The sequence below is a fragment of the Seriola lalandi genome, unplaced genomic scaffold, assembly GCF_002814215.2.
Source record: "Seriola lalandi dorsalis isolate HSWRI2012SDOR001 ecotype SW California unplaced genomic scaffold, Sedor1 jcf7180002054538, whole genome shotgun sequence".
Classification (NCBI taxonomy): Eukaryota; Metazoa; Chordata; class Actinopteri; order Carangiformes; family Carangidae; genus Seriola; species Seriola lalandi.
Genome location: NW_019525091.1, coordinates 1020509 through 1037250, shown reverse-complemented (window position 1 = coordinate 1037250; position 16742 = coordinate 1020509). Strand labels below are relative to the sequence as shown.

The 16742-nt window shown below is 40.3% G+C and overlaps 1 protein-coding gene across 2 annotated transcripts in view; it reads left to right on the top strand.

The window, feature by feature from the left end:
* LOC111661188 (voltage-dependent calcium channel gamma-6 subunit-like) overlaps positions 1-13054 on the top strand; it is a 13439-nt gene extending 385 nt beyond the window's left edge. The window contains exons 1-7 of one of the 2 annotated variants that reach the window (XM_023414678.2): positions 39-298; positions 3811-4585; positions 5941-6051; positions 6283-6391; positions 8892-8966; positions 10602-10739; positions 10839-13054. In XM_023414678.2, coding sequence (XP_023270446.1) covers positions 4376-4585; positions 5941-6051; positions 6283-6391; positions 8892-8966; positions 10602-10739; positions 10839-11059 — 864 coding nt within the window. In that variant the 5' untranslated portion in view covers positions 39-298; positions 3811-4375 and the 3' untranslated portion in view covers positions 11060-13054. Of the gene's footprint in view, positions 1-38; positions 299-3810; positions 4586-5940; positions 6052-6282; positions 6392-8891; positions 8967-10601; positions 10740-10838 lie in introns of those variants that run through there. The other variant, XM_023414679.2, reaches the window with a different exon arrangement.
* The last annotated feature ends 3688 nt before the right edge of the window (positions 13055-16742 follow it).

Genomic DNA, 16742 nt, shown 5'->3' with positions numbered 1-16742 from the left:
TGGTTGTGGTGGGCGAGGTTGAACTGGCCTGTTCCTCAAACGTTGCCCGTTCAGAGTGTTTATGGACTGGAGTCTGCTGTCTGTGTGATATAACACAGGAACTTTCTTCTCGCTGTTGACTCCATGACGGCTTATTTTTGGAGACAGTTGGAAGGATATTTTAAGAGAGTGAACTTGTTAAAGGTGCTTGTTGCCGGTCACAGCTGCTGTAATGAGTTTCTTCCTCGTGCTTCAATGCCACTTTTCCAGTGTGTCCAATTGGATGCCTTATAAGGAGAGCCGTGGTCAGTTTTGATGAGTAAGGACAACACAGCTTCTTTTCTTGACCGCTAACATTATATTTTAAACCAACTAACTTGTTTTGCTATAACAGGTTTCATTTTGGTGGTTTTGTTTGCTGTTGTTTTATCAATACAGACCTGTAATGACCAATTATCATTATAGCCATTTTAACAAACTGCATGCTCTCTACATTTATGGAAAAATATCCTTTTTTTGACATAGTAATTTGAGGAATTATTATAGGAGTGTTAGTAATAACAAGCTAAATGATAATAAAAGTATAACTGTATTATTATATCACTATGATAGTATCTTTATTGCTCTATCTGAGCAGCATGATACTTCACTTTCACTCCAATGTAACAGAAAGGTTGCAGGTTCGATGTCCACATGTGCACCTACTCTTCCATTACATACCTGTCTGCAGCTACAGATGCACTGCTACTCCCTGAAGCATCAATACAGTATGTCGCAGTACTTCTGATGATGCTCATACTTCTTTGAAGTGACACGTGCCTTCGAGGTAACGAATCTTTAGAACAATGAATGTGCTGCGATCATTCGATACCAACCGATCACGAACTGATGCAGAATGGTGTCAATGGTTAAAATGGGAAAACTTTGGTTAAATCTAATTCTAGTTTGTCAGAATAAGTTATTCAGAAGAAGATTGATGCCTTTTTGTCATTTGCCCAACTGCAACAGAGCTATTATTGATTCAGATAGTTTAAAATAATAAACCGTATTGTCTCTAATCAGTGGTTTCTCAAACAGCTGTTTTCTTCTATATATGATTTCATTCTCAAGAACTGACCAGATAAAGGATGAAAAGAACATATCTACAAATGACGCAGTATTTAGGACAAATCTATCAGAAAAAACAGACCCTGTTATGCTTAAATTTCTATCTCAAAGTTCATAAATGTTCATAAAAGTGATACAGCATACAATAAATTGTTTGTGAAGTATCTGCTTCGTCATTGGGAATGTGTCTTTTGACACATATCTTTGCATGGTGTGCTACTGCAGCCAAAATGTCTTATTCAATAGATATAATAGTACGTTCATATACATGAATCTAAAAAAGTGGTGAGAAGTGTCTGAATTTACTAATAAGATTTGAATTAATAACAAATTATGAGATAAACTGAAGAATGAAAGTGTATTTATGTGTGAAAATGTGTTTATATTTGATTATTTATCTGTAGTTGGAAGATTTCTCTGAAAATGACCCCAAACTTCGGCCCTCTAGCTCGTCAGCTTGTTAACAAGAGAGACGCTGAGGTGGAAGTAAAGTTATGAGATCTCCCCGGGGGATGTGTTTCATTTTTGCTAACAAGAGGCAGGGCTGCATGTCATGTCTGTTGTCACCACATCCCTGTGGAACGTGGCAGGACAGCTGCTTCACCCACCCTTACAGACACAAAGGGATTTTAGATTCAATTCATCGGCGGCGTATCTGCGTGACTTCTCCATCGCAGAGCTTCTAGGAATAGATAATTGGTTATGGCTTGAACACGATGAGTGTTTTTGTGCTGCCGAGTTACCACAAAGTGTCTCAGAATAGACAGCAGGTTATGATTTTAGTATGCGGATTGTTTTCTTTATGTGTTTGTTGACGCATAACATCTCAAAATAGATAATTGATTGTGATTCTGCTACGCTAAGTGTTTTTATATCGCTTCTCCGTCCTAATGAAAGAAGCAGAAGAGGCAACACAGATAATTATTTGTGATGTGAGGAAGTTTCTCCACTTCTGTGCTTTTCTTACACCGTTAGCTCACAGTGAGGAAAGTTCTGAAGGGCTGGATAATAAATACACTCAATTTTCAGTTTTCCATACTTTTATTTTCATTTGTTCACATTGCTCAATTAAAGAGGAACTATAACTTTTAATCAGGAGAGTTGTGGTAACCTGTCAACCTGGTATTTAGATGGATTATGTTGCTTTCATTTGGCAGATGCTGTTGTCCATAGCAACGTACAAAAAAAGTGCATTCCTCCAAAACTAAAAATCAAGAGCCTTTGAGGATTTTCTTTTGTAATCTGCATGTGGATACATCATCTGACATGATGACATTTGATCATGGACTTTTGCATTTACCCCTGCTATTAATAATTGGTCTTGCTCAATCTAGATTTTTGCCCAGGTTGTGATCATATCTAATCAAATCTATTAATCGGCTCCAGACTGTACAGAACTCAGCAGCCAGACCTTTAACAGGATCCAGGAGAAGTGACCAGATGACACTGGTTTCAGCCTCCTTGCACTGGCTCCCAGTACGTTTTAGAATTGATTTTAAGATCCTGTTGACTTCGAAAGCTCTTCACGGCCTCTCTCCATGTTCTACATCTGACCTTATCGTAGAGCTTCTCCCCATTTTACTTAATTTTATTGAATACTTTTGCTGTTACTGAAAACTCTTACATTTTTTGTAAAACATTTTATAGATTTTTTACTGATCACACTGACACCGCCTTTGGTCTATTTGCAATAATACTAACAAAACTTAAAGAGTATTTCTGATTGCTTGTTTGAATTGTTGCCTTAAATGAGCTTGTCTTATTTCGCTGCCTTGTGTAAAGCACTTTGTAACATGGGTTTAGAAAAGTGCTCTATAAAAATATTATTATTTATTATATTTATTATCATTATTATTATTATTATTATTATTATATCTCATCATGTAAATTAGGTAGTGGACCTGGTGGGCTTGTCAATAAACATAACGTGTCCTAGCTCAAGGAGACAGTGTTGCGTGGGTGTGTGTGTGTGAGATCTACTTACTTTTTGGGAGGTGGAGTTTTTCTTTTTTTTTTTTGGAAGGGTGTGGCCAACCTGCACAGATTGCATTTACAACCGGTTGAGATCAGATTGCAGTGCGTGCTACACCCCGCCCAGATATGGTCGAGCCAGTTTAAAAGCAGTCTGACTGCAGTGCGTTGTGCATTTCCAGTACACTTGCACTAACGTGTCTTTCATTATTGATATAAAATATCCAGATGAATTTTGTCTGTTAATACCAGGTGTAAATCTGGTCTAAATCCCGGCTCCTAGATGCTGTAACTTTAGCTCAGCTTTTAGGCAACATGTTCAGTAACTGACCCTCTCTCATAACAGTAGAAAGGTCACCCTTGAAGAACAAGCTTTTTATTTGGTTTGGCTTTCTAAGCATAGAGAACTGGGTGCGTCTCTTCAGAGCATTTTATTCCTCAGACTCAGTACTATCTGAGATCTTGAAACTATGACTTTACTAACTATATCTATAACTATAAATTAATTACCCAGAGTGACAAGTCAACACATTCTGTTCTGACAGTTCTGATAAACCAACTGAACGGCACCTGCCCAGCACCGAATGGCAAACAGGGAAAGTTAGTGACAAGTTAGCAACCACAGTGGATCATTCAACAGTTTAAAAAGCCTACAGTTTTTCTCAGGAGAACTTTTCTGTGACTGAAATACGGTAAAGTTGATTACCACAACACAACAATAATGACTTTCACTTTCTCTTCTCTCATCTTTAGGAGGCCTCGCTTCTTTCACTCCTGACCTCTACCTCTATTGATTCTCAGCGGATGCACTCTTCTATACATCGACTGTCCTCTGTGATTCTCTCTTTTTCACGATGATTCATTTATCAGTTTTGCAGCTGTCGTCCAAGCCGCCATTTTTTACCAAGCTTTTTCTCAAGGGGAGGCTGATTCCTGCTTTTTCCTGCTAAAGTTTTCAGAACACTGTAGGTTTAGCTTTTGTTACCAAGGAGACTTTTTGAGTGTCAATTTTTTTCTAATGTGCTTATTATACAGTCGTTTTTTTTAGTCTTTATCTTTCTACCTCTTTGCTTTGCCTCTTCCCTTCTGTCAGATACACCTGTACGACTTTACTTTACTTCAACATTGTCTCATGCTGCTTTTCATTGTTGTCTTTTTGGGCACAAACTGAGAATACACAATTTTCTCCTGTTTTTGTTCCTGTCTTTGATTTTTTTTTCTATTGCTGGAGTTTCTCCACCCCTGTAGAGGGTCACAGCTCAAAGGAAGTTTGGTTGCCAAAGTGAATCCCGCTTGGCTGTCTTAGTTGTTCTCCAAAATGTGGTCTACATTTTTTGTGACTGATGAGGAGGGCCGCACGGTGGGCCCGCCGGCACCAGGAGCAGTGATAGGGCCTGCACCGGGAGGAGCACCCCAGGGTCCGGTGGGCCTGACCAACCTGATGAGCGGACGCAGTACATTTGGGGGGAACAAGCGCCGCAGGACAGCGTCAGCGGGACACACCATGAGTGAGGCCCAGGAAGGAAAGGTGACTGGCTTAATATTGCGCGACTGTGTGCTCTCCCTCAGGCAGTATGAAAGTACTCTGGAGCTAATGGATCCAATCAATCACGCAGCTGCCTTTTCGGCTTGAAATCTGGCCGGTCCGCAGGGCAGGCAACACACCACCAGAGCAGATGAATGACTTGTAATGTTTTAAAATAAGAATTTGCAAGAGATCAAACGCAGCTCTTTGACATTAAGGAGATAAAAACGTAAGCTTAGGAGTAATCTGCAGGTGCTCAGCACGGTCGTAATCACTCAGAGAGAGCTGAGACTTCACGCTCCTAAACTGGATCACTTTCTGACATGTATCCACACATACACATACATGACTGTAGTTCTATACTTCTGTAGAGGAACACCGTGGCATAATTCATTCCTCACACTATAACCCTAATTGGCTTCTTTAAACTCAGTGTATGAAACAAACTTGGACCAGACAAATGTCCTCACTCTTATCATCTAAAACTGGTCCACACAAAGATAGAAGCAGGAGAGCCCACCCACACATCTCCACTGCCTGTTGAAGGGTTCATATTTTATCTGTTGAGGACTTTAAAAACAACATGAAGAGATTGTTCTTTCCCTGTGACATTGTTAATTCCTATATATCCTAATATATTATAACAAAAAATTCTCATGATCACACCATAATAATAAAAATACAGCCATGGTGCATACCACTATGTAAACTTGTAAATACCAGCTCCTTCAGTTTCTTTCACATTTCTGCCAACGATTTCAACACGATCACACTATGATTCGTGGGTTAGAAACTCCACAAAATTGTAGACTTACAGAAAATATGCAGGAAGAACTCAAGCACTTTCCCTGTGTAACTTCATGTAAGTGAGCTCAGCTAAACAGCTTTGAAACTGGCTGGTTACATAAAGCAACAACTTGACCCTGTGTTGTGTTTTGTATATGGTGAACAGGAAGCTTGGCTCTATTTCTATGCAGCCATTTATTTTTGTTAGATAGGAACAGAATATGTACTGGTCCATCTAACTGATATGCAAGATATTTTAGCACCACTTCTAGCTTGTTAGCCTATTAGTGTACAAAAAATTTTAACACAGTAAAATACATCATACTTCCACTTGTTACGCTTTGCAGTACCATTTCAATATAAACTAACTGGAGATTCATGCTAAAGTCCAAAACACTGAGGCTAACATGAGTAAGCAAGGACACTGTAACTGGTCTCATGCCTGAAAGTCCAAAACTGGTTGCTGAGAGATTTTTAAATACGTCTTTAACTCAGTATTGCAAACTTTTTAAAAAGGTTATTCAAGTCACTATTTGATACTGAAATAATTTTGCTTTGTGTTCTGTCACCAGATCAAGTTGGCATTCTTTGTGGCCATCGTGGGCGTGGTCCTGACGGTGCTCGGGGTGGGGACAGAGTTCTGGGTGGAGCTGGCACCCCCGAAGAGTTTCTACAACAATCAGGTGAAACAGAAACTTCTGATCACGAGTTGTTATTTCCCCTCAAACACACATCCTGTACATTTAGATGTTATTAACCTGTCTTACTTGGGGACAAAAACCACAACTGAGCAGTAATTTCCTGTTCGGAATGAATCCCTGTTTCATGTCTAAACCTCGTGATGGATGGAGGAAGAATATTGCTGCTGATCTCTTTTTTTTTTAAAAAAAACCTCTTTGATCTCCGTTTTGCAGACATGTCTGACAGCTCACTACGGCCTGTGGAAGGGCTGCACCAAGACCCTGTGGGTGGCTGATATTGACCCAGAGAGAGAGAGCTGTGGACCTGCTGAACTGCCCGGAGGTGACTCAAAGATTTAAAGGCTGGTTTGTGGTGGATTGATGTCTGATTTTTATGATGATGACTGTGTGAGAGAGGGAGTTTTGAGCTGCTGATTGACAGACCAGCTGGCTGACTGGACATTTGCCAATCTATTGAGCTGGTAGGACAGAGTTAGCATGAATCAGTGGTCTACCTGGCTTTTCTGGCTTGACAAATAACACTTGGCTCACTGTTTGAAGGCTGGCTGGCTGGCTGACTGCCTGAGTCATTGTTACATGGTCTGAGTTAAAGAGTGAGTCCATGTTATGCTTTTGGGTCAAGTGGAAGGATGCATCATTGGATTTTGTAAGTCCTGAGCTCTTGGATAGCGCATTCTATTCTGGTTTAGGAGTCTAAACAAGTGATTTACAAGATTATAGAAAAATATTAAAGCGCTCCAGCTGTACAGCATCATATTCTACTCGTAAGCTGCTGCTGAAGTGTTTCTAAGTTTGTGCAGGTGTCTCATTACAGGTGCAAGAACAGCTAATGGAAATAATGCAGGACTTTGGGTTGGAAATTACATCCGGATCTTTTGCTTCAGACTTTCTTTGTTCAAGTGTAGCAAAAGATTATTAAAAGCTATTCGCAGCATCTCTTCCCTTTTTCCTTGACTCAACTGTATCAGCTCCCCTTTTGAAGAATGAGTCATCTAAAAAGAAAAACAGAGCGAGAGACTGGGGATAGTCCACCAAGAGCTCTGTGTGTGTATGTCATCAGTTTCAGGCAGGATACCTGTTTGATTTTCATCAAAACAAGTGGGAGAGGTTTAGAGAGTAATGGGTTTGTTGTGTCCTGGGACTTTTTGAAAATTGAAAGTGACAAAAAAATAATAATATAGTAACTCTGGTCTAAACAATTCAAGAGCGACATAGAGTAGATAGGACATTGGAAGTGTTCTGCGTACAGGACAGACTACAGTATGTGTTTGCATTACATCATTTGGTAGTTTTCTGACCATACTGTGGTTAACTGTCTCAGTCCTGTAGTCACCCATAGACTGTATGGCAGCCTATTTAACATTGTTAAATGTAGCATTGAAAAGAAAGTTATGTTTATGAGCAACAGTTACTACACTTACAACAATGTAAAAAATGAACCATTAAACAAATATTTATTTTCTTCCCAGGGATGATGATTCTTGTAGGTTAGATTTTTCCATTGGTTTTTGGATCATTGCTGAAAATGAGCTTTAGTTTATGATACTTACATGTTTTGTTCAGCAGGATCATCTTCACAAATGAATTCTAATTTTATCATGTTCGAAGCAAAAATACAGTCACCAGAAGTAAAAAGCTAATGCTAGGCTATCAACGAACTGCACCACGGTCACGTGACTTCAACGTCACCACCACTAAACCTCAATTTGTAGTTTGATTTAAGTCTGACCTATTCTACTTCTAAAAGCCTTTCCTCTTAAAAGGTTAATAGTAGTTCAACGTGATGATGTTTACATCCCCGACAACCTCTGTAGTCTCATTAAGACACTTGTCGGCAGCCGGCCTTTTTTAGGAGATGTAAAAGCTTTGAGGAAGCAGGAATGAGGTGTTTACTGACGTATTTGTATGATTTTGTAGAATAAAACGTGAAAACACGAGCTTTCAGTCATCTAACAAAAAAACCCCATTAAAATACCCATCAACTTTGAGACGAGGGAACCAGAAGTGCTAAAATACTTACTTATTTACAGGTTGTAGGACTCTTTCTTGCAACACTGTATTTTTTAATAGCCCAACTGTTTAGTCTTCAGGAAATTATATTTATGAATCACATTCAGAAACAACACAGGTTAGTCAAAGTGCAAGATCTTACACATTGGGACATAGGAGTAATCAAAAGTTAAAAATAAGTTTTAAATGCTGGTTTTCGGGCACAGATCTATGCTACACATAGATCCTTAAGGGATGAAGGTGTTCTGTTCATGTTTTGTGGTCAGAGAGAGGAAAGTCCAGTTATGGTGGACTTTTCTCCTCCATTTGTAGGTTGGATTTGAATCGTGTTGTGCAGCAGTCTTTGCTTTAACGCTGATAACTATTGTTGGAGGGGAAAAACAAACCCAGAACACTCTGAGGATGTGGCTTTGATCACGCTAATTGAGAGTGATGTGTGTGCGTGTTACGTTCGCTCACGTGCTCAAATGTGCGAGGGAACAGATAGAGGTGTCACATTCTATTTGACGACCAAACTCTAATTACTGTAACGCATCATCAGGACGGCAGAATGCTAATTATGCAGGAAGCATCGCATTGTCACCTTGAGCCTGTCATTGACGCTCACGGCTGATTATGTATGATGCAGAATAATTGAAAGTAAAGTGTACAGGGGCTGAGAGACATGTGGCTCCTTGAATTTCAATAAGATGTTCATCAAGATTGTCCGCAGCGAAAAAAGCAGATTACCTGTCAGTGTTTATGTCTGTGTCATTTACAGTGGCTGTTTCTCCTCTTCCATCTTTTTTTTTTTTTTTTTTTTCCGCTTCCAGAATCAAACTGTACCTACTTCAAGTTTTTCACCACGGGGGAAAACGCTGTGATGTTTCAGAAGACAACGCAGAAGAGTGAGTCATGCGCCTCTCTCGGCTCCTCTTGGCCTCTCTCAACCGCTGTCCCACCTCGTCCGCCCACTCCCTCCTTTCTTTGCCCCTTCATCTTCCTCTTCTCTCGCTCCTCCTTCATTCTCCACTCTCCTGTCCGTCATCTCTCTCCCACCTCTTCTCCTCTCACCCGTCTCTCCCACAATCCATCCCAGTCTTTTTCTGTCCTGTCTCCCTTCACCTCCTCACCATGCTCTTTCAGGTTGGCCATTGTCTGCTCTGTGAGTGTTTGAAATCTATTCCGCCTACACCACGTTCAAATGTCTCCGAGCTGCCGTCTAACCTCTCATTTCGCTGGCAGCTCCATAATGTACTGAGATCACACGGTGCCATACGTTCAATGAGGAAAGACAGACATACGTTAAAATCTCATTGTTTGCTGATGCCACATCACTGTCATGCCACAGTCATGAGTAAATTGCTTGTTTGCTTTTGCACAATAAAAGTTTAAATCTTCTTTAATGGTTGTAAATAATTTTATCATTGGAATAATGATATAACAGATGTTAAAGCAAAGTTTTTACTCAGTTTATTTGTGTCTGTATGTATTCTCCATACAAACAGGAAGTATGAACTTACTACGCAGCTAACAGTCTATGCACTGAAGTGTGCCGTGGGTGTGTGGAGGGTGTCTGTGTGTGTCTTTGTATGATAAGTCTAAGACTTAGCTTAGCTTTAGCTCAAACATTTTCAGAAATATTCTGCTCTTTTTCCTTCAACCACTTATCTTTCCTCCTTCTGGACTCTGCACCTTCCTGAAAATGAAACATCTGGCCCAACATAGACCTGGGTCCTCGGTCCGAGTCTGGCCCATATACTTCCACATTTGGGCAGATTCCTGCTGTTATGCTCCAGTGTTGTCTGACAGCTAGAAGACTTTATGTGTGTCCAGATGCGGAAGTAGCATCTGACAACCATGCAGGATATGGGCCAGACTCGGACATATACTGGGCCAAAAGAAACATGTGAAAGAACCATGTGGCCCAAGTGTGGGACAGATGTATTTTGCGACCTGAGTCCTACGGTCTTGGGAGATCAACTTGCATGTTGCATATCATCACATCCACTCCAGTCTTTCCATGGACTTTTATACGGTTGTGCTGCCTCCAAAATTGACTTTGGTTAAAGGAAATTGAACACACAGAGTGTTGGTGCAACAGCGTCATTTACAAAAAGGAATCTAATGATCCTACATTTCGAGCCACATTCAAAGCTGCAGCAAAATCTTTTTCACCAACTTTGCAACATGCAAGCTGTGAGCTGTGGTGTGCAACATGTGCTCATTTCCTCTCACTCATTTTGACACGTTTCACTAATCAAAAACAAACTGCATGTGAAACCTCCTGCACCCTCTGAGCGACATTTACTAGGGAACTGTGACACTGGCACAATGTGTGATCTGCATGTGAGCAGTGCGTGCTTATCACTTTTGTGAAACAGGTTCACAGTAGCTTTTGGGTGGAAATAAGTTGCTACAAACCTGGTGGCGTCTATTCTGTCTTTTACACAAGAAACGATGTTAAATACATCCGTCCCTATTAAACTGAATTGAATAAAATTGAATTTATGAAAACAGCTATGTCCTCTTTACCTGTGCAGATCTGAATGTAGCGGCAGCCATGTTGGCCATGTTCAGCCTGTTCCTCATGGTGATGGGGGCCATATGCATCACCATGTCCCTCAGTAAAGAAATCCTGTTCTTCCTCAAGCCAGCATCGGTCTGCTTCATTCTGTCAGGTCAGTAGAGACAGCGACATAGTCACAAACTTTTCTCAAATTCTCAAAATAAACGTGGACCAGTGTTTGTCTAACCTGTGTCTGCTACCTCCTCCACAGGTATCCTGGTGCTTCTCTGTCTCGTGGTTTTCCACCAGTCAGTCTTGGCTTTGCTGGCCAGCAACCATACGGTTCCTCTTCACCACGAGCTCTCCTGGTCAGTGTCATGTATCGGCTGTGCGGGGGCCGTCCTCATCATCGGTGGGATCCTCTTTGTGCTGCTGGCGCTGCCCTACAGCCCCTGGCAGAGGTGTCTCCCTCAGAAAGACAGCAGCAGCTAGTGGCCTGGGGGTGGTGTTGCACTTTATGTTTCCCAAAGACGTCTCAGCAAATAGGATTGCCTTTTCTGAATATGTCATATGCATATGCAAAATTGGTCATCAACTTATCCACTAAGTCATGAGAAGGATCAAATATATCAAAAGATTCACCCTTAGGTCCCATACTAACTGCCTTTACCTTTTAGCAGGATTACACTAAAAGTACTGAGCCGATTTGCACCGAACAAGGTGGAGGGTTAGGGCACGGGATGAACACATTAAATGTTGGTGCAGATCTGGATCATTTACTATAAATTTGGATTTATTTTCTCTGAGGTCTGGTGTATGTTGTTTCACATTGACCTTGACAGTGCCCTTCTAGTTGTTTAGTGGAAAACATCCTTTTTATTTCATTCACTTTGTTGGCAATAAGAGGATTTTGCACAGTATACAGGTAAAAGTCAATGTGAGATCTTTGTTCTCTGATTTGTGACACACGACCCACACAGTTCATCTTGTTAGCTGAAAAGGAGCTAGCTTGGTGCTAAAAGCTCCGATGCCATATTAAAGCGAACTATACCTTTTAGTGATATCAGATATGGTAATCTTAATGCTTAGACATGTTTGGGAAACAGTCCTGTATTGTCTTACTAAGTATCCTACAGGGTTTGGAGGCAATTTACTGTTTACTGTTTGTTCAATAAAACAATGCTAACTTTTTTTTTTTTTAAATACTAGCAATTCCACCCCTTTGATATACACTCATTGCCAAACAATACTTACTACAATTTGTAGGAGCTAGGAAACTGAATTAAGTCAACAATTTTAATGTCATCTTAATTTGCCGGAAGCTTAGATAGCATGTTAGCATTCAGCTAACCAGAATGCTTCAAACCATGTCATAAAAATCAATATTAAATGTTGGCTAGCTCTATCCTTACAGCACGGAGTACGCTAACTATTTATCTATGATTTAAACCATTAGCTAATTAACCAGTGGCAGGATAAATAAGCATTCAAAGTTTTACATTATCAAATGAGGTGTTTGTTGTGTCTGTTCATTCTGGGAAAGTTCATTGTCGTCTTGCCCAAAAAACAGCCACCTGTCTGCTCACGCGGCAAGACGACCATCAGCACCCACAAAAATAAAAACTACACTGAATGAACTGAACAGTTTATTGACCTCCAATCTGAGAACCTCATTTAAAAACCTGTTCATTCTCAGTGATGTGTGAGAAAAAGCAATATTGTGTTTGTCCTCCAGTGTCTTCCCTTCGTACTGTCTGTGTTGGATGTTTTCTTGAGCGTCAGTTAACATTGAGGTAGACTTTAATTAGCAATACTGAATTTTCATTTATTTCACGCTACATATTTATTATCTTTGTCTGCCCATTAGCATAATTGTGAACACAATTGTCTTTTTAATCATCAGAATACACAAGCGTTGTATAATACATACATACTGTACATCGTGAGAAGAATATATGTTTAATATTTTAAATGAAGTGTAAGGTAGTGACTTTACAAAGTGTTCGACAGGCGGACATGCCTAGAAAACACTCTAAAGATTTGTAGTGGAGTAGAAGCTACACAGTGTTAAATCAGCTGAAAGTGTGAGACGCTGCCAAGTTTTTACCCTCAGTGTTTTTCCTCGGATGATTTGTGCCAGAACAAAGTGCTTCTCTGTGCCTGAATGGGCGGTGAACCGTCTCGGAAACTTTTTTTTGAACTGAATTGATTGAGTATGAATGACTTCATTTTATTATTAAACATGACATGAATATTTAATGTCATCCTCTCTCAGGTTCCATTTCTCTCTCATTCTGCAATCTCGACATGTTCTCAGCTCACAGTCGCTGCCTCCTCAAAAGCTGCTTTTATGAACCGTCCCACTGACTTGCTGCATATGTGGTGTGTCCTCTTTGAGCTTCTGTACAGTGAAAGTTCACTGGTTTTAAATGTTACATATGAATGATACATAAGTATAATAAACTACTTCAACTTTTCAGAAATATAGTCATTGTTTTGAATTATTTATTTTTAGTCTAGTAAAAAGTTAAAGTTTTTAATTCAAAGCCAACATGAGATTTGAATTTGCAGATCTGACATACACAACTGTGCCAAGGTTTGAGGCACTAAAAGTAAAGTGAGGACAATTTAAAATAATGTCATGAATAGTTTTTATTAATTAAGTAACTTCATACAATGTGCAGTAAAAGTTTTCTAGGTAGGTTGTTCCAGCGTCTCGGAGAACCTGCCACAGTTCTTCTGTGGATTTAGTCTGTCTCAGTATCTTCTGTCTCTTCATGTGATCCCAGACTGACTCCATGATGCTGAGATCAGGGCTCTGTGGAGCTCAGACCATCTGTTGCAGGACTCCTTCTTCTTCTTGTCTCCGAAGATAGTTGACCACCAAACTTCCACAGTTACAGTTCTAATGAATGAGTTCCTCATCAAATCCTGTGATGTGTCCTTATCCTTCCTGTGAAATAATGGCTGAGCTGCATTTGGCTGAACCGGTGTGCCACTTGCTGCACAGCGGCCCTGAAATCCTTGACAAGTAAAGCCAAGTACAGGAACATATAACTCATTAGCATAAAACTAAGTAGGCCTACTCCCCCAAAAAATGGTTACTGCTCTTCGCTGATTTTGAATATAGTCATCATCCTGATCCCTTCTGCATAGCAGCTCTTTGTATGTGGATATTATCAAAATATCTGAATTGATCTAAGTAATAATGAACCAAAATTAGAAAAAATTCTGCATTGTTATTAAAAAATAAGGAAATACTGTTCAAGTGATATTTTGATTTTAAAGTTGAGATGTTTACTGCTTCAAATGATCCAAATATATTTTGTAAAGATTGAGTGAGTAGTGAACCAGATGCCATCTTAAGTAAATTAATGAACCCATCTCCCTCCTGTCTTCATGCTGCTGCTTGTTGAAGGGGTTATTATGCAGAGTGCAGGTGGCAGGTGTGACACTGAATTTTTATCAGCTGATAATCAAACAGTAGCAGGTGGGAGGTGGGAGATGCTGTGGTAGACTGTGATGTCATCTCTTCACAAGTTTAATGTGTTGGTTACCCACTAAAAGCCCTGTAATATATGTCTGTATTTTTATTAAGAAAATAAAGCAGGTGTGAAGACACTATTATAGAAGACCAGTGTCTGCTTACTGTGTAGAAACAGATAGGTAATTTTCAAATAATGATTGTTACACAAATTTGGTAAGTCATAAATCCATTTAAATTCAAACTATGATGAAAGAAAATTAATTCTCATTACTTATACTTATATACTGTACTCCCTGCCCATATAAAAATCATATTTTAACTACTTCATGATCACAGACAAGTCCAGCTTTCCTCTTGTATTAGCTGCCTTTTTTACTTTATATTTGAACCTTTTATAAGACAGTAATTAGTAAAGAGCAGCAGGGAAAGTAAAGTGTGAGGAAAGAGAGCTACGACATACAACAAAGGTCCTGGCTAAATTTGAACTCAGGATGTTGCGGTTGCATGTTACATGCCGTCACATGATACGGTGCATACTTCGACTGCCGCGCCACCAGCATGGTCCTTTTCCTGAACACTTAAGTCATAATTCTGATATTCCCGACGGCATCTGAAGGCAGCAGGGAAAGTAAAGTTCGGGGCATGTGACAGTGTCATCACATGACATGCCAGTGATCTTGGCAGAGTTGAATCCTCTTGCATCAGCACTTTCAAATCAATCAACCTCGTTAGTGTCTTTGGTGAACTTTCGGGATGGTGGAAGGACACTGAGTTAAATAGATAAGAGCTACAAAGAGCGATACCAGTGATTTTCAAGTGTTTGGATTGATTTGACTCATGGGTTTCAGCCCCTCCTCGACCCCCTCTCCCTAGTGCCGGTTCAGTTCGTGTTATCCTGCTCAGAGCACATCTCAGTCACCATGTTGACCTCCTTCCAGGCTCACGTCTCTCTGAAGCGTCTCCCACGCTGTTTGGCTGCGACCTCCTGGCTAAATATAGACCGTGGCCAATAGGACTGACGTCGCAGGAGAAACACAAACCTGGAGACAAGCTGTGCACACAAACACACTCTCAAATTCACTTGTTAAGATACACATGTGTGCACTTGCACACAGGACCTCTGCCCTGCGTGCACAGGAATGCACGACTATCATGATACACAGTTAAGTCTTCGCAGCGTGAGCTCGGTCAGAATCTTTCTTTAAACTGACACCCCTGACGTCATCCCGTCCACTTCACTGCACCACAGAGACTCAAATGATCTTCCTCAAATTAATATGAGAAGCCATTAAGTGATATGAACACACATCCTGGGGTGTTAAAGTTACAACTTTTCTCTTCGAGTCAGCAAAGTGTGCGACAGGCCCGGCCCCTCCTCCCCCTCCTCCTGTGTTAGGTAAGTTTTACACTCCAGCACCTGTCACTCACGCTGCTGTCTGAGAGCTCCAGGGATCATCAGACACCGTTAGCTCGCTAAGTAGAAAACCAAGCAAACAGGCTAATGTCCAGGTGGTCTGTCAGTAAACAATCCATCACTGTGTCGGCCATTTTTGATCAAACATCAGTGTTTACGGTGCTTTTCTTTTTCCTGCTGCCTGTCAGGCTTTGCACTATTTAGTCTTCTTATATTTTTACTGATGTCAGTTTCACCTCTTGGCCAATGTCCTTAAACCACCTGACCTGTATCCATTCAGGCTGAACATAGACTCACAGACCAGTAACGTAGCTTTGCTGTTTAGGTCTAATTTCTTAATAAAATAAAAAGATCAATTCAGTTCAGTTTTTTATTCATTCCTTCTGAAGGCAGTTGATTTTCAGCAGATTAAAGGTGAACACACAAAACAAATGAAATATATACTGTGTATAAAAAACCCCATTAAAATCAAAACTTGTGTGTACGTAAACTCACAACGAGTCTCTGAAACTTGTTGTCCCCCTTTAAGTCGCTTTGGATAAAAGCATCTGTAAATGTAAATGTCTTCTTACGTAATTTGACGGCTGATGGAATAAATTACTTTCTCATCTTGAACAGGCAGCTGCAAAATTATGTTTATATTGTACAAACCTATAGTACAAAACGTATATCCAATGCCAGTAAGCAGTGGGTAATGTGCCTTTGGTCTGATATATCTGACTTTCCTACAGCGGCATTAGAGTTTGTGTCCCGTTACATTGGGATGAATTTTCTCAAAATCTTCCAGTGTCAATGATCTTTACTGGAAACAATGTTGGAGTAGAGAAGGGGAAAAAAATCTTTAGGAAATATATAAAGATATAGTTTCTGACTGATGCACCTGCATTTGAGCTCAGTGTGGTTTGCACAACAGGACAGACGATCTCCTCGGAGCTCTGTAAACTGTCTCATGTCACTTTTACAACTCGCATATCAAGAAGCTGAGTGCCAGAGCTGCACTATAGCCAATGACATTCACTGCTAACTGACATTCAATCCAATACGACTCTCTGCGGTGTAGCACTGTTCGGTGAATGGTGATTTTTTTTCTTGTGAAATTGTTAAAAGTTTGTCCATCATTATTTGCACGTTGTAGCTGTGATACTCTGGAGAGTTAGAATCAGATTTAAGCTTCACTCCCAACGTCATCCAATCCCCCCCGGAAAGCAAATACACTCCTCCAATAAACATGAGAACCCAACTAGTGAAGAGTGTACTCGACGAAAACTGATATT